This window comes from Gallus gallus, chromosome 13 (assembly GCF_016699485.2).
Source record: "Gallus gallus isolate bGalGal1 chromosome 13, bGalGal1.mat.broiler.GRCg7b, whole genome shotgun sequence".
NCBI lineage: Eukaryota > Metazoa > Chordata > Aves > Galliformes > Phasianidae > Gallus > Gallus gallus.
This window is the reverse complement of record NC_052544.1, coordinates 16216385-16239940: the sequence shown is the minus strand read 5'-3', so window position 1 is coordinate 16239940 and position 23556 is coordinate 16216385. Positions and strand designations below refer to the sequence as shown.

At 47.1% G+C, this 23556-nt stretch overlaps 1 protein-coding gene across 5 annotated transcripts in view; it reads left to right on the top strand.

The window, feature by feature from the left end:
• Positions 1-23556, top strand: part of FNIP1 (folliculin interacting protein 1) — a 60317-nt gene that overhangs the window by 11791 nt on the left and 24970 nt on the right. For 3 of the 5 annotated variants that reach the window (XM_046900403.1, NM_001398212.1, XM_046900401.1), the window contains exons 2-3: positions 13518-13644; positions 22151-22294. In XM_046900403.1, the coding sequence (XP_046756359.1) occupies positions 13518-13644; positions 22151-22294 (271 nt within the window). Of the gene's footprint in view, positions 1-6779; positions 6908-13517; positions 13645-22150; positions 22295-23556 lie in introns of those variants that run through there. The other 2 variants (XM_046900404.1, XM_046900402.1) reach the window with 1 other exon arrangement.

The window sequence follows — 23556 nt, the reverse complement described above, 5'->3', positions numbered from 1 at the left end:
GTCTTGGGGCTCCTGCAGCATTCACAGGAGTGCACCATGCAGGAGCTGGAAGGGAGGGAAGCCAAGGCTGTGAGCTGGAGCTGCGGGTGCATGCAGGCTGCGGGGCATCACGCTGTGAGTGCTGCGGGTGCCGGAGCACAGGGCCAGGCCCTCCCGGTGCCGCTGTGGCAGCCCTGCTACAGGCACTCCTTGGCCCTGGGTCGTAGTAGGCTGGGATTCCTGGCATCCCTCACCTGTTTGTTTGTCAGGCTTTCTTTGTACAATTGCCCTGTCTGTGGTTTGCTGTTGTTCCCGTGGAACCGAGATGGGGTTTGGGTGAAATCTGAGGGGCGAGTCAGGCTGAGTCAGCGCTCTCCTCCAGCCATGTGCTCTCCTCCACACATGGAAGTACTTTCATTGCTCCGAAACCGCTCACGTGCTCAGCATTAGGCACGGGTTCTGATTAAGTTGCTGATCCAGGGTCTGAATTTTATTTTTATTTCTTAGAGAGATGTACACAGCTGAGGGTAGGGCTACCAGCAGAGTGTTGGAAATGTTACAAATTAAAGGTTTAATGCAGGGTTCTCCAGGAAGAAAGCTTCTGGCATTAATGCACTGTAGTGGCAGTGGGTTTAAGGGCAGCCTTTGTAAGAAAAATGGTGTCTTCTGATAACGTGATGGGCTGTCATTGGAGACGAGCTGGGAACACAGCGAGCTGAAATGCTGTGCCCGCACCGGGCTTTGGGCTGAAAGCAGTATTTGGGGATTATCCTTACATTAAACTTCAGCTGGACTGAGTACATATAAATAATTGTCCCCCAGCTTTCCCTATTACAAATATACAGAGTTTGTGAAATGGGTTTACCGTGTGCTGAACATTTCTTTGATATTTTTTAAAGCCTGTTGCTACGGCAACCGGACCCCTTAGCAGAAAAGCTCTTTGGGAAGAAGCAATCCTGTTACACCCAGGAAGAAAGCCGTAGCAAAACCGCCGGTGTTCCTAGTGAAGAAACAAGCAGAAGGCAGAGCAGCAGCCTGGTCTGGGCTCACGGCAGGGTGCCTGGCCTGCTCCCTGCTCCCGGGCAGAACAGATTTGGATGGGACACCTCCAGAGCTGTATTTTCTTTTTCATATGGAAAGGTTGAAGTGATTTGATGGTTTGGCTCATGGGTAAGGAAACATGAGTTTTGCTTTTCAGAACTGGATGTCCCCTTTGTACTTTGCTAATACAGAAACTGGCAGAACAGGCATTACTTTTCCTTTGACGTGAGGGCTTGCAGCCCTGCTTCCTTGTGTCTCATGACTGAGTGAATCAACACCTAATTAAACAGTCACATGAGGGACAGAGTAAAATGCTGCTCATGCACTGATCCATGTGAATCCGTGGAGAATAACTGCTTACATCTGGCTTCCTCCTTCTCGGAGGAACCCTGAGCAGCTGCAGCTTTTTCTCTTTCTTTTTTGCTTTCTTTGCTTTTTGGGAAAAACAGATCACATAGACCTCAGACAAAGCAGTGCTGTCTGTGCAGATAAATGAGACCTGGCATAAGGGAGAGGGAAGACTTGGAAGTACAGGATGCAATTTCTGAGAAGTGTGACTGCTTGGAGTTTGTGCTGGGGATGATTTAGCTGAAAGCTTGAAGCTGCGGTCCTTGCATGTTTGACACTCGTGATAACTTAACCAAAAATGTGAATCACAGAATGGCTCAGTCTCTGAGCATCCTCATAACCTCCCCTGGACCCTCTTCAGCAGCTCCACGTCCTTATGGTGCTGGGGTCACACTGTGGCTAAGGCAGTAAGCTGTTCTGTTTGGTCCATGAGCCTTCTTAAAGTTTTTAGTTCTTTTGTTTGCAGAATGTTGTGAAGGATCCATAGCAATTTTTTTCCGTATCTGAATGGCAAACGCTTACCTGGAGGTCTATTGGGGTCTCAATTATTGCTCAGTCACAAGCACAGCCACCTTAATCAATTACACGGCCGTGGAGCACAGCCAAGGAGCGCTCCGGCCCAGCTGTGTTGCTGACACCACCAGAGCAGCATTTTTCCCTTATGAAGCTCACAACACGAGTATTACGGGATGGTTTAATCACAGCAAGCAGATGGTAGCCTGCACCCTGACAGCAGTGGGCTCCCGTTGGGGCCAGAAGGACCTTATGGCCGTGGTGGCACTGAGCTGTGGGTCGGGTGTCCGCAGTGTGATATTATCAGGATGTTCCATCCACCAGGGGTCATCCTGACCTGCAGGCTCTGGGGGCGCAGCATCCTGCAAGGAGGCACCCGGTGCGTGCCACCAACAGGCAGTGGGTTACGTTCTAGCTTTTCAGCCTCTCAACTGTTATTTATTTCCTGATACATCTATCTGATTTTAAAGAAAAAAAGTGGTCCCTGAGATGTGTTTATGCTCTTGGTGCAGAAATCACGTGGCACATCAGGCATAGCTGGAGTACATCAGTAATTTGTTTATGCACTGTACAGCTCTTTTGGGGGTATCTCATTCTGAAGCAATGCATCGGGAATCTCAAGTTCTCATTTATGGAAAAAGAAGAAACAAAAACTGCTGCAGAGCTGTCAGCTGCTGCCCCCAGTACAGGAAGGACGTGGAGCTCTTGGAGTGGGTCCAGAGGAGGGCCACTAAGATGATCAGAGGGCTGGAGCAGCTCTCCTGTGAGGAAAGGCTGAGGGAACTGGGATTGTTTAGCTTGGAGAAGAGAAGGCTGCAGGGAGACCTCATTGTGGCCTTCCAGTACTTAAAGGGAGCATATAAACAGGAGGGGGAACAGCTGTTTATGAGGGTGCGTAGTGATAGGACAAGGGGAATGGTTTTAAACTGAGACAGGGGAGGTTTAGGTTAGGTATTAGGAGAAAGTTTTTCACCCAGAGGGTGGTGACGCACTGAACAGGTTGCCCAAGGAGGCTGTGGATGCCCCATCCCTGCAGGCATTCAAGGCCAGGCTGGATGTGGCTCTGGGCAGCCTGGGCTGCTGGTTGGTGACCCTGCACATAGCAGGGGGTTGGAACGAGATGAGCATTGCGGTCCTTTTCAACCCAGACCATTCTATGATTCTATGATAAAAGTATGAAAATAGGAGCCCTGAAGGCTTCCAGCTGAAGGTAAATACAGAGAATTCAGTGTCTGAATTCTGGCCATCTCAGAGGTCTTTCCCAGCCTGAGTGATACCACGCTTCCCCTCCTCTGCTGGGCTGGGAAATGTCATTTCAGGAAATTATTTCCAACAGCTATCTGTGGATCAGAAGCAATTTGTATTGCATCCATTTTCTCCCCAACTTTTCACTCGGCACACACACAACACTGAACTCTTGGCACTTTAATAGCCACAGTGAAAGATGTGCCGCCCCGCACAGCCGCGGGCGCACAATCACAGAGCTGTTCAGTGGGGGGAAAATGCCCCGTTGTTCTTCAGTACCAGTTGGTGCGATGGGGGTTTGTTTGGTGTCTTATTTATAGTGGATTGCGACTGGAAATGCGATCCAAAACAATCACCAACGCTCCAGAAGCTTAACCGTGCAGCAGGTTTTTACTTTGATAGCTGTTTTCATTGGAAGCATCTTTTGTCATGACTCAAAAATGACAGTGGTAGAGGGGCAGTCGAGCTGCTGTGGTCTCAATATCTGTGTTTGAAATGAAGGATATGTTCTGTGTTGCAGCCCCCTGCAATGCGCAGACAGATCTGCATTTGTGCTGATGCTCCCTTACACCTCCATAAAGACACTTTATCCCAGTCATGAGACCTCCTGGTGCTGCGAGAATCCTGTGGATGGAGGCTTTATCAGCTTTGCTTCTGTGCTAAACATCCACTTGCTTTTCAGTTACAGGTTTTTTTCTTTCAATTCTCTAAAACCTGATTTCTTTTAAAGAAAATGGTGCCTTGATTTTGAGAACCATGTGGGCTGCTTGCAGCCAGCTTCCTGCTGCTGGCTCGTGCTGTGGCCGGGCTGTGTGCATGTCTATGCTGTGCTCAGGTACGTGGCTCCAGCTGCATGCACAGCGCTGTGCCTCCGTGCTGTCCGCTCTTCCTCTCCAGCACTGAGGAATTCAGTGGAATTTTTGTTCCTTGCAGGGATACAAAAATGCACAGAAAGCACATTTTTGTCAAGTCTAGCTCAGTGGTAATTCCACTAAGGCAAATATTTTGTAGAGAAATGGTATCCAAGAATTTCTAGTTGGATTTCAAATGAAATCCTAATTGGTTTTCTCTCTTGTTGTCTGGTGTGGCTTCCAGCTCCCATCTTCATGCATTAGTAAGCAATAAACATTGCTGGGCTTAGCTGCCGGGTCTTCGTTGTGTGCTTCTACAACAAGCGTGAGGGAAGCCTTCCTTAGGAGATGGGCTCAGAGAACTTGTTAAGGCAGCAGAGAACAAGAAGGAATCATTTCATTACTTTTTAGCCTGTGGTTGGAGCAAACTGTTGCCTGCTCAGTGTAAAATCGGATGCTTTATCCCCAGAAGTTGCATATGAGCCTTTGCTGTAGTTTGAAGATTTTGGGAATGCCTGTACAGAGAGTGAAGATGTGAACTCTCTTTTTGGTGCTGTTTTGAGGATGAGGGCTTATGGTTCAATAGGGAAACCCAGCCCCATGTGGCACTGAGCTCTGCAGGGAGCCCTGGGCTCAGCTGCGCTGAATCCATCACTGCAGTGGTGCAGGTGGGATGCCTCCTGGGCTCTCTGGAAGACGATGGGCTAAGAAAGGAGACTGATCACTTTATTTTATAAACTTGTTAATATTTGCTATTTTCAAGAAAAAGAAGGGCAAAAAAAGCATCAATCAGCCTTGTTATCCAAGCTCTACTTTGCACATTTGAGGAGAAAAAAAAAAAAAAAAAAAAAAAAGATCCCTTTTCAAAGAGCGGGGAAGTATCATATCCCCCGCTAAAGCAAGTGCTGCCCACGTGGAGCCCCCATCCCATCCTGCATGTGCTGCCTGCCCCCAGCTCAGGCTGCCCAGCACCCATCCATGGCCTTGTGCCCCTCCAGCACTGGAGCAGCACAGCTCCATGCAGCAGTGCTGGCACCTCCCTGCCCTTGGAGTGGAGAATTTCCTCCTCGCATCTGACCTCAGTTTCCCCTCTTCTAGCTTAGAGCCATTTCCCTTTGTCCTATCTCTGTGCTGTGTAAGAAGTCCCCGTCCCACACTGGAGTGCTGTGTCTCCCTAGCACTGGGCAGCTGCACCCTTCCTGCCCCGCGCGCTGTTGTGCTGTGGGTGCCCATCTGAGCAGGAATTCCTTCCAGTAATTTTTCTTGGGCAGTTGTTCAGCGGGGGCTGAGGCTGCTTTCAAAGCATTTGTCTTCTGCACGCATCAGGTTACCCCGAGGTAAAATGGAAACTTTAGCAGCCAGCCCTGTAAATAAATGTTTACATAATGCATCACACTGAACTTCTCCCCATTGCATCTCTAAGAAAAAGGTCACTTTTGACAGCAGAAGCCTTTTGGAAGGGATGCTTTTGCCACACAGGTGAGGGGGTTAGGGCGTAGGGCACATTGTAGGAGGGAAATGGGATCAGGTGCTGCTTGTCTCAGGGCTCTGTGTAGGTCTGGTGTAGGGGTGGGGTGAGATGAGGTCTGGTGTAGGGCATGCTTCAGTGTTACCGTATCTGCATTGAATTCCCTCATGCTGCTTGCATATGGAAAGTCAAGTCTGTGACACAGGGCCTTGTGGGCTCTCATGTCAATGAGACATTTCCTATAAAACAGCCGTGGTCACAAAATCTCTTACTGCTGGATTTGGAACCAAGCAAGCATCTGCATCTTTTACTGCTTTTGTGTCCTAATGCTTGCACCGAGCACAAAACTACCACCTCCATGAACAGTACAGTGGCAGAAGCTGTGTCAGTGGGTTCTGGATTTCTCCCTGACTTGATGCAGGAGACGTTTGGTGGAGGAGGGAGCTCAGTGTTCCCTGGGGCCGGCACCAGCTGGGGGTCCTGGGGCTGCTGGGGTTGGGGCCAGGTTGTGTGCCTGTGGCACGTTCACCTGCTGTGGGACAGAGGGGTTGTGCAGCCTTGAGCTCTGTGTTGTGAGGTGCAGAGCAATGGGAGATGGCTAACGGACCTCCTGTGGCTTTGGGGTTGGCAGTGTCGGTGAAACCCGCAGATGCTGGAAAAAAGGGGAAATGGGAGCTCTGGTCTCCTGCTTTTGTCTGTGTATTGATCTTTGTCCATACAAAACACGTGGTGTGAGTAGTTAGCCCCACGTACGCCTGTGACGAGAGTTGATGACTTTAACGTGCGTTGCCCTTTTAGATGCCCCGTTCCTTTATCACATCCCAGTGCGTCTCTGCCCTGTGAGTGGGGAGGACGTCCCGGAGCAGCAGGCGGGTTGGGGCAAAGCGCTCAGAGCAGCAGCAGGCAGCTGGCATCGCCGTGCCCTGCGTAGCCTTCCCCACGGGGCAGCGCTGCTCCCGGCGCCTTGCCTGCAGCCAGCGAGCTGCTCAGCCTCCCTTCGCAGGCAGCGCTTCCCTTCTCCTGTCCTTAAAGCACGCGTGCCGCCCCAGCTCCGTGCGTGCCCCTCCAGGGAGGCAGCGGGCTTTGCGCTGCCGGGGCTGTGCCGCCGGAGGGAGAGGGCTGCGGGTGCGGTCGCGGCGTTGCGGTGCGCGGCGGTCAGCAGCCCCGGGCCGGGGGGTGGACTCGGCGCTGCCCCCCGCAGTGCCCCCAGCCCCGCGCGATGCCCACCCCGGCTCTGCCGGGCGCTGCGAGGCGGCCGCGGGGATTAAGCGTGTGCGGCACGGCATGGAGAGCCCTTTGTTTGAGTTAAATTCAGCCCTCTCGGTGTGTCACCTGACAGTCTTGTGGCTTCGGATGAACATGGCTCACTGCTATTATTAACCTGAGTTGGCAGCCGGGCGCAACGGGAGTTTATAGGGATTTGGGAAAGTGGAGCCGCTCGGGGGACAAAGATGCTTCTCAGGTACGGTCGTTACACGGTTCTCGAGGTTATTTTAATTGTTTGAGAGTTTAATATCTTCACTGTGATTGACGGCAGTCTTTTCTGGAAAGGCGAGGCTCTTAGAGATCCTTTTTTTCCACGGTTCTTCCCTCCGTTGCATGCTGAGCAGCACCGACCTATTCCTTTTTCCCCCATACCGCTTCTATCTGTTGTGGTTTTGCCGAGAGGAGCGTGGTTGACTTGAATAATGTGACACATAATGGTTAATGCTGGTGGGTTTGACTGGAAGGAGCTGCTGCTGGGCTGCGTGCTTTTTGTGATAAGAGGCATTTCGGAGAGGCACAGAGCCGCTGTGCTGTATGTGCAGATGTTTGCGCGCAGACATGGAAGCCAAACAGGTGCTTTGTGAAATGACGTGCGTCAAGTGATCCTGAATACATTACGTGAAGTTACCACTATTAATTGTCAGTTCTGAAGCTGTGTAAATTGCAGTTACTCATCCTGTCACACGGCGCTAGCAAAACCTCCAGTCTCCTGTGCGCAAGCTTGTGGTCTGTGTGTTGGCTGTGTACATGACACCCAGCCTGTGGACACGACTGCTTTTTGCTGGTGGGGGGGCATCTGGCTCGTGTGTTAGACTTCAGAGTATAGGCTGCGTGTCCTAAGGAGAGCCGGGTGACTTAGGAGAGGGGGAGAAAAAAGTGAAAACAAACTGAAGTCAGCGTTGTATACAGTTAAAGAATTGGGCAGAGCCAAGGAGGGCGGAAGCCAATTGCAGTTTGGGTCCAAGTTTATTATACCGAGTGTGAAATAACTGCCGGGCTGGCTGTGCCTGTGCACAGTGTGTGCTGAGCACAAGTGGCAGAAGTTTCCTGGATCTCAAGCAGTGCTGCTATTCACACTGAGGATTGCAAAGCTGGTAAATAAATGAGACAGATTTATAGATGGGGCACAGAGCTGACCTCTGCAGTGCCTGTAGACCCGAGGAGCATCACCCTCCTTCAAGAAATGATGAGGTGGAGGCTTGGAATTATTTTTTTCCTCCATAGAAGCATTATTTCCTTATGCTAACCCCTAGAGAAACCCTTGTGAGCTGCTGCCCGCCAGCACCTCTGGGCTGCAGAACCCTGCGGTGACCCCAGCTCCTGTAAAGACCATCCTCTTGCAAATTTGTTTCTAAGTATAGACCCCGTGGTTTCTCTAGCTTAGGTGTCTCTTTCCTGCTCCCAGCCTTACAGCCATGCTATGTCACAAGGGTTTACATGGGATCTCACACAGAAAATACCAACTGTGAGAATCAATGATTTGTTCTGGATCATCCTTAGCCCTTGAAGCCTGATAATATGCTTTGTGTTTCAGGTGTTATTATTTATATATATATATATATATATATATATGTATATAATATATATATATATAACGTGCCCATGCAAGACTCTGCTAATGGATGGTTTTCCAAAGCTGGAAGCATCATTAACAGGTTGCCCAAGGAGGTCGTGGATGCCCTCTCCCTGCAGGCATTCAAGGCCAGGCTGGATGTGGCTCTGGGCAGCCTGGGCTGCTGGTTGGTGACCCTGCACATAGCAGGGGGTTGGAATGAGATGATTGTTGTGGCCCTTTTCAACCCAGGCCGTTCTATGATTCTGTAATTAAGTTGCCGTACATTGTTGTTCATCGGTTCCGATTTAAGTTGTGCTCTTTCAGAAAGATCTGCACAATTGTCTGTGTTCAGTGATCGCCAAATGGAAGGTGAATTATTGAACTGCAGCAGGAAGGTATTACGTTCTGTAGAATGCCTTCTCTGTGTGTCCTATAGACTCAACTTTTGTTGTATCTTCTCAAAGCCAAAAGAAAATTGTGGTAACAGGTATTAGAAACGTGAAGAGGAATTTGGGCAGGAGGAGGGAACCCCTTGGAAAAGGTAATTTAGGTGAGAACTGTGTGATATAGCATCCGGGCTGCACAAGGGCCGTTTGCCCTCCTCTTCCATTCACCCTTCCCTGTAACAAAGCAGGATCCTATATGCTGTCAGGCTGTACAAGTGAGCAAGCTTCTGTTTGAATGTAATTCTGTGTGAAGCTCACCGATAATCTACATCTGAAAAATCCCAATTGCACATGTTGGAACAGACTCATATCTCCAGTGTAAGCTCTTCAAGACAAGGATGCTTATGTAGAAGCTGGCTGGGTCTGAGCACCACCTCATCAGCAAACGTGAGGAACGTCGAGTGCAGGTGTTCCAGCTGAGCCCTGGGGATCCCCATTCCTTTCTTTGGATGCTCACCTGGGAGCAATGAAGGAAGTACTTTTTTCTCTATGGTGGACCTGCTGTCCGCCCTGCCACGGCTGTGCTTCGGCATTGTAGAAAGGTGCTAACATGAGAAACATGCAGAACAGATAAGCTAGCATAAACTATAAATATCGTTTGCGTAGATGCATTTAAAAATAGTTGGAAGTGATTCATCACCAGGCAGTTTTTATAACTATGGGTAACATGATGTAGGAAAACAATAGTTTGATGGATAGTTTCAGCCTAGTCTTACTCTTGTTGTGAGCAATTAAACTTTTTAGCAAACTCTCATCCAGCTCCGGTCTGATGAACATTTTGGTTGGTTTGCTTCAGTTGCTCTCCTGCCTTCTAAAATACCTGTGTTAATTAGTAAGACTCTACTTAAGTTGTGTTAATATGAAATTGTTTTAAAAGTGAAGACTTGGGTAGGAGAAAATACAGTATTAAACTACAGACTTAGTGGAATGAAGAAGTGCTGTACACGTCATAGTGGAAACAAGGAGGAAGGAATGTTTTTGTTTTCCATTACAGGGGAAAACGGTGTATTTAATGGCAGAGTGGTGATGAGGGATTTCTATTCCTGACGTTTCATCTATTAGAACTTGCCTGGCATGCAGTAATATCAGTTTAAAGCCATTCAGTTGCCTCTTGCTGAGAAATGTAATGAATTCCAAGAACTGGATGCATGAGAAGGCCCATCCTTGGAGAGAATGGGGAGTGCTGGATTGCTGTGCAGCTCATAGAGATGCTGTGGAGCATTTAATGGATCTGTAAATGCAAGTGTAAATTTTCCTGGTAAAGAGGCAGGAGGGCAAAGTGAGGTGAGAGAGAGATGAGAACTGAGCAGCAGTAGGGTGTAAGTGTCAACGTACATTAAAATACCCATGCCACGCTCTGCCAATTGCTTGTACCCGACCTGCCCCTGTGCTGGATCTGTGGCCAGAGGGAATGATGCTTGGATTGATGTTCCTTTCCAAATTGTTATGATCCATTTTAGCTACGTATACAACTTGATTACAGCAGTTTGCAGCCCAGCTCCCCCTGTTGGCTTGCAGCCTAGTGGGAGAGCTGAGGTCCCAGGGTGCAGGCAGCCCCTGCTGCTTCACAGCACAGCTCCCTGTCCACCTTTTGAGACTGAAAGAGGTCTTTTCGGTGTGTGCAGAAAATGAAGGGAGGGTATACAGAAAATAGAGCCGGGCCCTTTGCATGTGCCCAGTGCCTTTTGTACTAGAATATCTCCTTCTGTATGAATTAGTTTTTGTTTGGTAGAGGGGCCAAAATAGTTTGTTTCTCCCTTCTGCCTCCACTTGATGCACAAACTCACAGTGCTAACTTTGTGGCAAAGGTGTGAACACTTCCATTGGTGAAGAGTGTGATTTATTTATTCTAACATGTAATCAGTTCCAAGGAAAGGTCAGCCCACAGCAGATGGGTGACGAAGGAAAGGCTCCTCATTAGAACAACTCTAATCTCCAGAACAGCATGGGAAATGAAGACTGCCTGTCGTTAACTTTACTAGAAGGCTGAATTCTACATGTCTAAGTTTTCTGTATGAATCTCAAGAAAGCGTCAGCTAAATGTCAAAGTTAGTTTCCATTTATAAACACAACTAATTATATTTGGAAGATCTAGGTCAGTTTTCATCTGGCTGAAGAGCAGTGCTGGAGTTTTGCCCCATTATATTTGAAGAGGTGCCCTGCGTATTGCATGCAGGAATTTGTACGTTTCTGGGGATAATCTATCCAGACACCCAACCCTGCGGTCCTTTCAGGCTGCTAGCAGCAAAAGCGAAGCCATGCTGTGCTCCATCTCCTCCAAAGGAAGGTGCCTGGCTGGGAGCTGGTGGGGCAAGCTGGGGTGCCAGCCTGCCTCTGTTTACTGTCTGTCCAAATGAACTTTCTCCCAGCTCCCTCCGTGCTCCTGCTGCTTTGGGAAGTGGCCCATTATTGCCAGGGAATGTTTCTGCAAGGCTGGACTGTGCTTAAGGACTGTATTATGTAAACAGAGATAGCACTTATTTGGAATTATCACAAATTATGATTTAAAATATCTACTAAATACTTGTCTAGAGAAAGTTAAAACGTCATATGAAGAAGCTGAGAAGTAAACAAGCTCTTGTTACCTTGATCAAATATGTTTCCGAATACAGCGAGGGTTTTATATTTAGCTTTCTCTCCTCTTAGTGTGTAATCTGCTCTTGGAGCTTTTTATAAGTAGACTTTCCTAAGATCTGGAACAGCTCCTGCCCTTCTTTGCCAGTAATTCCAAAGTCAAATATCAGAAGCTCTGGGTAATGGAAGAGGTGCTCTTGTCCGAGTGTGAAGGAGATGTGGATGCGCAGCAGTGGTGGTGTAAATGATGGCACCTTTTTGGCAAGCAGTTCCTTGTTACTGTCCCAAACTACCTGTCTGCAGAACCCCAGCAGTGCATCTCAAAAAGGGTCTCCAGACTTGTTAATTTCACTTCAGTACAGGGAGATGTCTTCCCTGGAAGGAAGGTCCATCTCCAGCCAGATGCAGGCTTACAAGGAACCTGGCTCTGCTACATTGGGCCTCTCATGTATACACTGGGTTTGGTTTCTTAACATTTTCTGTAAAGCAAGATAGGGCTCCTGAGAAGATGCTAAATGTGAACTCTGCTCTGAGCGTGTCACTGTGCTTGGGTTTTGGTGCAGAATTTGCTCGGACTGTGGTCAGCTGTTCCTGTGTTCTGGGTGCCCCAGCACAGAGGCTGAGAGGCTCTTTGCCTCCAAAGCTGGACACTGGGCTATTTCAGTTTCAAGTTGCTCAAACTTTTTTCTTGTAATAAGTTGCTTTTGACATTTGTTGCACACTGTCTTCTCTGCAGGTTCTGTTTTTTGTCTCTTCTGTTGCTGTGTGGTGGGGCTGAGGAGGTTAGGAAATGGATTTCCTCTCTCCAGGGGCCGAAATAACTGTGTGTGTCACATCTCTCATCACATGGGGTGAGAGGTAACAGCCTTAGGTTGCACCAAGGCAGGTTTGGGTTGGATATTAGGGAAAATTTCTTCTCCAAAAGAGCAGTCAGGAGCTGGCACAGACTGCCCAGTGAGTGGGGGGAGTCACTGTCCTTGGGGGTGTTCCAGATCCATGGGGATATGGCACTGGGGGACACGGTCAGTGGGCATATTGGTGTGGGTTGGAGTTGGGCTTGGGAGTCTTAGAGCTCTTCTCCAACCTGAATGATTCTGTGATTCTATAATTCTCCTAGTTGTAAGGGCTGTGGGTTTGTACTGGACAGTCTGAAAAATGTCTGAGACACCTGTGGCTTTGGCAATCACATTGATTCTCAGCTGTGACCTCGTACAGAAGTTGTTTGGTTGCAAATCATCAGTGTAGTGATGGTATAATGCTTTGGTTGGTGAACTGGAAGGACAGAGGAGAGTAAAATTTACTGTAGTGTTGGAGTATAGTATTCCAAGATAGCAGTCCGTTATGTTCTCATTAGTGGGAGTCTTTCTGCTGCAGTCTCTTGATCCTTCTCACAACCTGGGAGCCAGGATCCTTCACTAGCGGCTGGAAAATTCCAGCTCCTCACTCTCGTGTCGCGGTGCTCCATACTGGTGCAGCCTGCTGCAAACCGAGGATAAGGATGATAGAATTACACTTGAGCTAGGAAATGGCTCGGAACCAGCTGAGAGGAGATTCCTTCTGCCTTTGTGGACACGGTTCCTCTGCAGCACGTGGTGCTGGGGGAGCAGGCACAGGGAGCTGTGGGCTCCTGCTGACACAGGCAGCAGTGTGGCTGCAGTCACACGGCTTAATGGAGATTATTCCTGAGTCTGAAGGTAGCAGAGACCTGTGTGTAGCCACGTCCAAGCTGCCTGTGGTTGCCTGTTCCCCTCATCATGACATATGTATTAGTGCCTATGTGATCTTTCATTAATTAAAGTAGAAGCCAATGTGAATGCATCCATACATGTTTATTCTTTTGAGTTGTAAATTGCAGTGCTGGGGGACCCTCTTTTGTTTTTAAACACAAAAGCTGAGTTCTTCTATGGCTGATTTCAAGAACTTGCAGGAAACATGAAATATCACAAGGCAAAGCACAAGAGCCAGTAATGCTGCAGACATCACTGTATAATGGCTATAGTGGACTGCTGTCCTTTATGCCATTGCAATTTGGCTATTTGCAAGTGTAGGGGAGAGAACAAAATTCAGAAAGGCACAATTCTGGCTACAGGATCAAAGGGTTTGATGAAATGACATTGCATTTGTTGGATTTTCTGCTTTAATAAGGTTGGCTATAGAGATAATGCAGAAAGAACAGTGCATTAAAGAGCTGTGGTAATTGATCCTTCTGGTGTTCTGTGTTTTAATTAAAGCTGGCCTTTGCCGGAGTTCGACCCAAGTCAGATCCGACTGATTGTGTATCAGGACTGTGAGAGAAGAGGACGGAATGTCTTGTTTGACTCCAGTGCTAAAAGGAAAATAGAGGATGTTTCTGTGTCGGTGAGTATTGTGCTCATGCCCGTATTCTATATTTTTCAACGTAAGATTGATAAAGTATATAAGTTCTGCTTTAGCCATATTAACATTTAAACTTTGGTTACATGCAGAGCTATATTTAAAAGCTGCAAATTATTCAGGCTTCAGTGATTTCACTCTTAGCAGTTTTAAGTGCCATGGTGATCTCTTTAGAGTGCACGATTCCTCCCCAGGGCTGCAGCTGGCAGTGCTGGGAGGCTGAGACGGGGCACAGTGATGTTTATTGACGAGCTTTTATGACACAGATGCTTTCTGCAGCGGGATCTGTGTTTTGAGTCAGAAACTGCTCCTAGTCCCCTGTCCTTTCATGTCCTGGTTGGCCAGCCTTTGCCAGCTGTTGTTTCCATGCTTTGCTGACAGCTCTTTCACGCAAGGTTACTTGAAAACTTTTTTTCTTCTGGCATGCTCTGCGTGGTAATCTATTAATTGAAACTGTAATGGATGCAGTCAGATGAGGATACTTCCTTCTAAGGACTCTAGCCAGAAGATTAATTTCTAGCCACAGTGCTGTTGTAAGTGGTTGTGTGAGGCTGGACAACTTATTTCACTGCTTTGAACTTCCTTTTCACCATCTCTGCAAACATTTGCAAAGCATTTGAAGTTATGCAAGCAGAGAGCACTGTGTCAACTGAAATTCCTGATCTCAGCTGCTTTTGCCCCTAGGACCTACTCAGTTCCACAAGCTGGAGTACACAAAAGAAAGTGCTACCTGCATGCCCTGGCTTACATGTTGGGTGTTGGAGCACAGCCAGAAGGTTCACCCCGCTTTGTAAACAACCTCAGCCCTTTGCTGAGTGCTACTGCCTGATGCTTCCCATCCTCATTCTGAGTGCTTCCTCCTTCCACACCTCCTAACATCTGGGAGTCCATTTGTGGCATCAAGCAGCAACTTCCAGGCTGCCCATTGTAGCACACTTGCAGCTATGAATCAAGATCCCATTTCCTAGTTTGAGAATGTATCAGGTGAAGCAAATTTAACAAATATGAATGAAGCACATCTTTCTTTTTAAATTTTACTTGTTAGAAGAGCTTTATTTGTGTGTATGTTCCTATTCTTCCAGGTGTTCTTGGCAGGAAAACAGAGGTTTTTAAAAACAAGATCTTTAAAGATATTTATTGTGATGAGTTGCTGGCTTTGCTTATTACTATTTCTTCATTACTGTAAATGACACTTGTATAGCATGAACCCTCTTGCCATATTTCAATTGACTTCCTGAAAGACTTTTTAAGATAGATCTCTACTTGTACAGCCAGATTGCACACCTCATTGTTTTGGTTTATCTCACAAAGACAGTTGACTCTGGAAGCTCAATAGCAACAGAATAAACAGATGATAATTAAGCGAATGCTGCTCCATATTATCTCTTATTTATTTTCCTCTCTGAGTGAAAGAGGGGTGTGGGTGGGAATACGCTGTATTCACCATCCCTATGAAATGAATACATGAGAAGTTTTGGAATGTACTTCACCTGTCTCTGGTAAGTTGATATATATATCAAATATATATTACAAATATATATATTTGTGTGTGTGTATGTTATTAAGAGACTTTTAAAGATAATATGTTGAAAACTTTTGCTTGCCCTGGTATCTGTCTTCTGCAGTGCTCAGATAGTGACATGTTAGGAAAAACTTTACTCTTAAAACATTGCAGAAGCAGGAACATTACTCAGGTGAGAACGTGCACCAGAGTCCTGGGCTCAGTTTCTTGCAAGTTGAGTACAGGCTTGTACAGTTAGCAGCCTGGCCATTTTCAAGGGATTGCATTGTTTATTTTTCTTGCTCTTTATCATGATTTTCATTCGCAAAGACACACCCTGCCTATACAAAGCCAGATCTTGGCACTAAGCACATTCCAAGGCACTCTTGCCCTTTTGCAGCAAGACGTGGGTGGGCTGGGCGCTCTCCCTTGTGAAAGGCTATCTGTTAACGGCCTCACAAAGGCCAGCGCTTTCTGCATCTTCTCCCCCTGCCCCCATTTCCTTACGTGATTTATACCTCTGCATTTACAAGTGCACTGAGAGGAGGTTTGTGCGGGTGCCCAGCGGTAGCCAGGCTGTGCTGATTGAAGTCCAAGCAGCCAAATGCAGAGCCAGGAAGGTGCCATTTTGTTTGATGGTGCTAGCTGTGCTCTTCAATTCCTGTTTTCCGTTATTTCCAAGGTGTACAACAATTGTCTGATGGAAAGCGATTTTTATTTGAGTTGTATGCCTGCAGCAACATCAGGTATACTTTGCTATATTTTATGTATTTAAACTCTGTGCACATCAGGAGTTGTGTGCGGTGGACCAGGGTTGAACGTGTCTCAGTCATTTGAATTCTGTAAGGGAAGGTGTGAATATAAGATTCAAGGAGCATTAGACCAAACTTGTCCGGAGACGAATGCCTAAAGGCCTGAAATAGGAGGCTTCAGCTTTTTGTTGAGTGAAACTGCTGAGCTTGTGCTCACACCAAGCAAGGCTTTGGTCATTAAAGCATTGCTGGGCTCACGTTATCTGTGAGGGGTATGTGGTTATTACACAGATAAGGGTTTTATGTCTGCATTGGATATGAAATCAGCCTTTTCTTGTCTTCAGTAAAGCTAATTATTAGGTAAACAGGAATTTTGGGAGAACTTGTCATGCAGAGGTGGACAGAAGGCTGCTGAGACGTTTCTGGTTTTTCAGTAATTATATCTAATTGCAGTAAAAAATTGTTATTTTGCTGAATTTTAATTCTGAAGTCTACATAGCACTGATAAAATATCTCGCTTTTTGGGACTTCAGGACTGGAGACAGAATGAGTAGTGAATAGCCCTGCTTCCCAGCAGGGTCGTTCCCTGCACATTCCTGTTTTGAGGACGCTGACCCACGGGTGCCCATGCTCTGCCATACACTGCAGGGAGCAGCGTGTGCCCCAGGTCCTGACAGAGTTAAGCTCTGTGAGGCAGCCTGGTGACTCTGCGCCAGGAATGTTGGCCGAAGGCTGTGCCAGGCATTTCCACCCAGACTGCCACTGCCGGCAGCTGTGGGCACTCGGCGTGTGGATGGAGGCCGAGATTCCCATTTGTGAGCCCTATACCTTTTTTGGTGCTAAGTAGAAGTTCTCCCCTCACTTTTCAGGGGGTGTCCGGTCAATGGGCCGGGCCCTGCAGGCAGGTACATTGTGCAGTGCCTTGACAGCTGCCTCTCCTTCACTGGGGTCAGGGTACCCGTCAGAGTGTGGCTGTCCTTTGACACTAGATTGTGAGCAGGCGTATCAGAACAGGCATTTGTGTGTTAGGTGTGTGTGTGGGACAGAGGTGGGGATTGCTGACACCTTTGCTAAACAGCCCGAGCCCATACCCAGACATGCCCATCCCGTGGACTCGCTCAGCCCAGTGGGTAGCGAAGCACTGGGTCAGATCCGCTGCCTCCCCCCAGAAATTACTTCTGAGCTCATTCCTCCTCATGGTCTCATTTCCAGTGAGACTGAATGTCTTGCTCCACAGGTGACAGCATTGTGGCCTGTGGCTGCACTCTGCCAGCATGCTCGTTCCTCTGTTCCTTCTCATGGCAGCATGAGGCCTGGCCTGACCTGCGCACCCGTGCTGCAGCACAGGTACTCCTGAGCTCTGCACTTCAACCCATGTGTGACACTCAGCTCCTGTTTGCTTTCAGGGAGCAGGCCACCCAGGGCCCAGCCAGCACGGAGCTCTCAGCCTTCGCTCTGCGTTTTCTGACCTTGCCTCAGCGCTTGGTTTCCCAACCCTGACACCGGTTCACGCTAACCTTTGTGAAGACAAATCAGAGCAGCCGTGCTGCACCACGCTGCTGCTCTCTGTGCAGTTATGTCATATTCATGGTGCAAAGGCCAGCTGGGGTGCACAGGGCTGGCGCCTGAATGGGACAGGGGTGCCACAGAAATGGTGCTGCAAGGGAGAAGTGGGAGGAAGTGGGGGAAGCTGGGAGGGGAACCTTGCTTCCAACTGACTGAGTTCGTTTTCCAGCGGTTTGGTTTAACTGCTTGTCTTCCTTTTGTGTTGTCCATGGCAAGGAAGCGTTTATTGCTGGGGACTGCAGAAAGATGTTGGTTAACTGTACAAAGTGGAAAGATTTCCTAAGTCAAAAGAAGAGCCTGGAGGAAGGTGTGGAGGGAGCGGGAGGAAGAGGAAGGAGAGAAGACAGCAAGAACTGAACTGTGCACTGTGCTGAGTCCAGATCTAGAGATGGTTTGGCTGGGAAGGGGGAAAGGAGAAGAATGGGAAGAGGGCAGTGTCTTGCTTCTAGCACCCAGAAACAGAAGGCAATTTTCAAGATGTATGGTTTTGGGTTTTTTTTTTGGAAGAAATGGAAGAGAGATTGAAGACCAGGGATACAGAGTTTGAGATCTAGAGGTGCATCCTCAAAAAAGAGCATGGGCTTAGATTTGGGGAGCAAAAGGGTCACCTTTGCCATGTATCCTCATTGCCTTTATTTCTGGGACAATTTAACTGAAAGGTCATATGATATTTGATCTCCTAGTGGGGCAGTTTCTTTCACTCCAAATGTCATATTTATCCCAATGTAAAAAAATGGCACGCTGTTTTAAACAAGCCGGGATTAACCGCGTGCTCCAATATACTGCAGCGCTGGATAAATGTTGAGCAGCAAATTGCTTTGAGGGATTAGTAATCGGATAGTGGGCCTTTTGCTTTTAGGTGAGTTGTGTGAAATCGAGACTCTGGTCCCTATCTGGCACGCAGTGGACAGGTTTTCAGAGAGGCAAGGCCAGCAGATGAAGGCACCAGCAGAAAGGAGCTCAGACCCAGACCTCCTTCCCAGCTCTGCCCGTCCTGTGCACAGGAACAGGAACAAGAGAACCCCAGTGAGGAGGCAGTGGCTTGCTGCCTTACTTTTTCCACTCAGCTGTGAGTAGTAGAGGAACTTGGCTGCTCTGGAAATCAAGTGAGAAAGTAGCTCTTGGCATCTGCCTTTAAGAGAGACCTGGATTTTTACAGCAGTGCTGTAAGGGAAGGAAAGAGTGCCCACTCCTAGACAGATGCATATATTAATTACACATTCAGCCCAACACATATTAATAAAGCAGAAGAGTTACCAATTTTGAGTAATTTTTCAGCTTTGTGAGCTACACTGTGCTTGATAGTCTGTTCTGGAAATGGGGTACGGTGCTCCCAAATAATGGAAACCTTATTTGAATACAGATTTCTCCATAACCACCACCACTGTGATATTTGAGCACCGGCTGTTACAGAGTGGTAGGGGAGTGTAAAACATACGATGACATTTCTCTTCCTTCTGTCACTCGCAGCCCCTAACACACACGCTCACAGCCTGGCATTAGTTCAGTGCACTAGGTTCTTCTTGACTGTCTTGTTATCCCCAAACCAAAACTTGCTCAGTGGAAATTCCTTCTCCTGTGCATAGCACTGTGTATATTCTTTCCACTTACTGAGGAATTTATAGACTTGGTGGCAAAGAGTTAAAAGTTTTTGCTGATAGAGGTGGAGAAAAGAGATTCCAGGAGCAGAAACCTGCTTTGTACCCTGTTTTACTATAAAGGCCATCCACTGTATGTTTTCTTCAGAACTACCTGGGAAGTCTCCACGTCTTCCAGCAAATTATGACCTCTAATATAAGAACTGTGCCTGTTGGAAAGTCTTTGGAGCTGGGCAGTACCTGCAGAGAGCTGGCAGAGGAAGAACAAAGAGCATGGCCACTACAGGGAAAGCAGCATGGCACCGGCAGTGCCTGCAGCATCCAGCAGCTCTGTGCCTAGAGAGTGCGTTATTGCAACTGTATGTGCTTGGAAAGAAAGCCTATGGCTTAGAAAATTTTCCTTACACAATTCAGAAAAAATTTGGTAGCATTTTACTTTTGGAATTCCACCTTGCTTATGCTTCGGATGTTATCCTGGAATGCAAGTAATCCCACTCCTTTGTTGCATGCTATCTGAGTGCATCTAAAATTGCACTGACCTTTCGTAGTTAGTAACTGTGGAGGAGAGGGACATTGCAGGTGCTTGATCTCATTGACCAACAGGTTATTCTGAAGCACGTGAGATGTTTTTAACAGTGCAACAAGCATGGTTTGCTAGTATTCTGCATTTTAGGTGAGATTTTATGTGCAAGGTTCTGGAAAGCTGGGTATCTGAAAGATCCTGGCCTCCTTTACTGGCTTCTAGCAGGAGTCTTGGTTCATTAAATACCACTGTAAATACCAAATGACCATTTTCCTGGTTCCCTATTTAAGTTAGGCAGCTGCTGCCTCAAGATGCCAAACTCCGTGGTGGATCTCTGCACAAAAATGCAGGAGGAGGAAAAATGAATTTAAAGGCAGTAATTTGCAAACTCAGCCTATTCTTTTAATGCACAGAAAATGCTGCACTTGTAGAAATGCATTTACTGGCTTTCCAGTCTGAAGGAAGGTCAGTTGTAATAGTAGATTTTAGAGGGAACTTTCAACATCAGATGAAAAATGCAAGCTGAAATGTGGTTTCCCTGCAAAAGCTGCTGTAACCCTGTGGATTTTATGTGGTTTTATCACATGATGCTTGCCTAGCCTAGGACATTGTTGTTTGTGTCAGAGATAAAATGCAATTCTAGTTCACGAGTTCCTACTGAAGTCATATGATTATCATTCACATGTTCCAGCCATTGTGTACTGTGCTCGAGCTGCAGATACGAGGCATTAGCAAATCTACATATTGCATGAATTCAACGTACTCACCAGTATGTTGTAATGAGAGGATACTACTATGAGAGGGCATACATGTCAGTAAAGCACAGGACTCGGTGGCTGGTGAATGCTTCCTTCCCTCTGCCACAGAATTACTGATTTGTCTGCACATTTTTCCTTAAGGCTGTCTGTGGCAGCAGCGCTATAATTGGAGCAGCCGTGCAGACTGCCATGTGGAGCTCAGTAAACCCCGACATTTTCCACTGTTTTGCCTAAATCTGCCCACGGTTTGGCCCAAATAAAAACCACACGATGGAAAAAAACAAAACACAGCATCAACCTGCACAGCCTGGGGTAGAGGCATGGGATTCCCAATGCCAAAATCTTCCATCCTTCCAGCAGTTCGGGCAGCCTGCTTGCGTACAGCTGTGGCTGATGGCTGAGCAGAGGTGCAGAGTTAGCACCCTCCAGAACTGGGGATTTCACCCTTTCCCTATTCTACCTTTTCCTTTTCTTTGTAGCTATTAAATATTGAAACATGCTTATGTTCTTGCCTGAAGTGAGACCTCGTGATGTAAGCCTGTGAGTCCGGAGATGAAGCTATGCCATGTAATAGCACTTTGCATTTCCATCTGTCCTTTGAACCTTGCTTCCAGTTTTCTTTGCTTCCAGCTTGCTCTTACTGGTTTGGTGATTGAGTAGGAAACGTTAATGGAGAGAGTCTTAGGGCAGTTAGTACATAATGTGAAGTGGTGCAGACTATTTCTGTCTCTCAGCGCTGCACACCAGCAAATGTAAATAATCCCAACCTTGCGTGGGTGTTTTGAAGTTTAATGAGCACGCGGAAAGTCCTTTGAGATCTCTCGGTGCAGAGGGTTGCCTAATACCTAGATGGCATTAATTAACATGTGTGCTGATTCTGCTGAGGTTGCTGGGTTTCGAAGCTGAAATGACAAATGTTCTTGAACCGAACAGTGGTGGAGCATCTCCGGTCCAGTATTGGTAATGCCGTGTGCATAGGGTCCCTGCAGAGATCAGATGATCCTGCCTTTTGTTTGCAGCTCTGTCTGAGCCCTCATAATTCCCTTTTTGTACGCTTTCTGAACAACATTTCAGAAACCACCCCTTGGACCATTTCTCCATCTTTCTGTGAAACTTCTCTGGCCTTTCTATAACACCAGATGTGGTTTTCAGTTCTGTCCATGCTCAGCCTCACAGCACACTCATAGTAAAAGCAAAAGGAACATGTCATCTCTGTGCCACTGTTCTAAAAGACCACGGGACTTGGGAAGAGCTGGGAGAGCTGCAAGTTGCACCTCTTCTCTCCACTTCAGCCTGAAACGTGAATCTCTCCTGAAGTCTGGGCTGTTTGACTCAGTCACTCCTGGTCTGTGTGTTTCTGTACATGGTGAGCTGCCCATCGCTGCAGGCTGCATGGCACTGTCATGGTGCAGGCTGTGCATCTCACTGCTGTGCCACCTCTGTTGCAGTGGGCAGCAGCAGTGCAGTGACAGCACAGGGAGTCCCTTGTTGTGGCCATCCTCCTTCCTGAGCCTGGGCCTAGAAAAGGGCCTGGTAGAGCTTCAGAGATGGGTGGCTGCTTGGGAAAATGGAGTTGGAGTGAGCTGCTGGCTCCTGGTTCGTTAGGAGTAAAACAGCTCAGCTTGCTTTCCTCCAGCCATGCTTCAAGAGATGTAATAAATGTTCTATTAAACGTTTTCCTGGGGCATAAGCCATTCTGCTGTTAAATGTCTTACCTAAACAGGTAAGTGCAGTGTTGCTAATTGGTGATTTCATGGCTGTGGGTCTTACTGTGGTACACATCTGTATTTCAGAAACTCTGCAGCGATGCTCAGGTGCGAGTGTTTGGGAAGTGTTGCCAGCTGAAGCCTGGAGGAGATAGCTCTTCTTCTTTGGATAGTTCAATCAATTCATCCTCCTCATTCTCCGATGCAAAAGAACAATGCCCAAAATATCAGGTGAGTCTTCCCTTCCCTTGTTTGGTATAACTGTCAAATATATACAGCAGTTGAAGTACTGAATGTTTTAAAACACTTGAAATTAAATGCTGGTGGTGGAGAGAAGTTTCTAATCAAAACCAGACTTTGGTTCTGACTGAATCATGTCTAATTCTGTAGCTTTGAGTCTGTAGTTTAAAACCAACCAGCTGGGGCTCTCAGGATGGGTGTTGAGTAGCAGAAGCTTCTCCAAGGCATTTGTTCTGTCTTATGACCTGGTGATAACACTCGTTCAGTATGATCACACTTGGCACACATATCCTATCTTGGTAAAAACGAGGTAGTTCGTTTTACTTAGTACCTAAATGCCAGGGAAGCACCACAGAAATATGCTGTCTATGGGGACAGTCTGTGTAACAGCTTTATAACGAGGGATTCAGTGCACTTGAGTTACATTTTACATAAGAGATTTTGGCCATGAGAGTAGCTAGAGTCATCTGACACGGATATATTTCTGTCATCTCCCCTTCCATGGATCACAAGTGTTTTATATTAAGCCACCCTAAAATAGAACTAAGCCCTTCCACTCTTTGTAATGAAGTAATTGTGTGTTTGAGGGAAGCTGCTATCTCCACGCCGTATTCTGAAGTACAGTACTACTGATGTCTTAATCTACCGTAGATATAAATGAAGAACCTTTCAGTGCTGACTTTCATACTGTCACGTTGACTCTTGCTATATTTGGTGAGCTGCATATTCCTGTTTTCTCTTTCTCATCACACTCTTTTCCACAGCTTCAGTAAAGTGAAGGCTGAAGGTCTGCTTTCCATTCCTGCCTTCCTGGAAGGGCGTTTTGCTGTGGTTAGCAGCTTCCTTGCAGCACAGAATAACCTCCTTTGGGTATTGTCTGACCAAGACAAATGATGTTCCCCCACTATCCTGAAATTATCTCTCCTACTGGGCAGCCTCTGTGCAAACAATGGTCAACGTTATTAAAGGAAATTAATTTTCATGGTTAGCATGGTGGTATGTTTTAAAGTGGTGGAAAGTTTTCCTTTTGAAGTCCTCATTTTCTCATGTATATCACCTAGTCAGTGTCTTAGTGAATGGATGTGTGGCCATGTCTGGCTCAGAAAGCATGTAAGAAGCTTCCAGCTTAAATTGGTTTTCCAGAGAGTATTGTTGTGAATCGCTTACTGCATTCCCCATACTCCTTTCAAGCTGTGCATGAAAGGCTCCTAGCAAGTTTGTCCAGGCATTGGTCAGCCTGCTATTTCCTATCT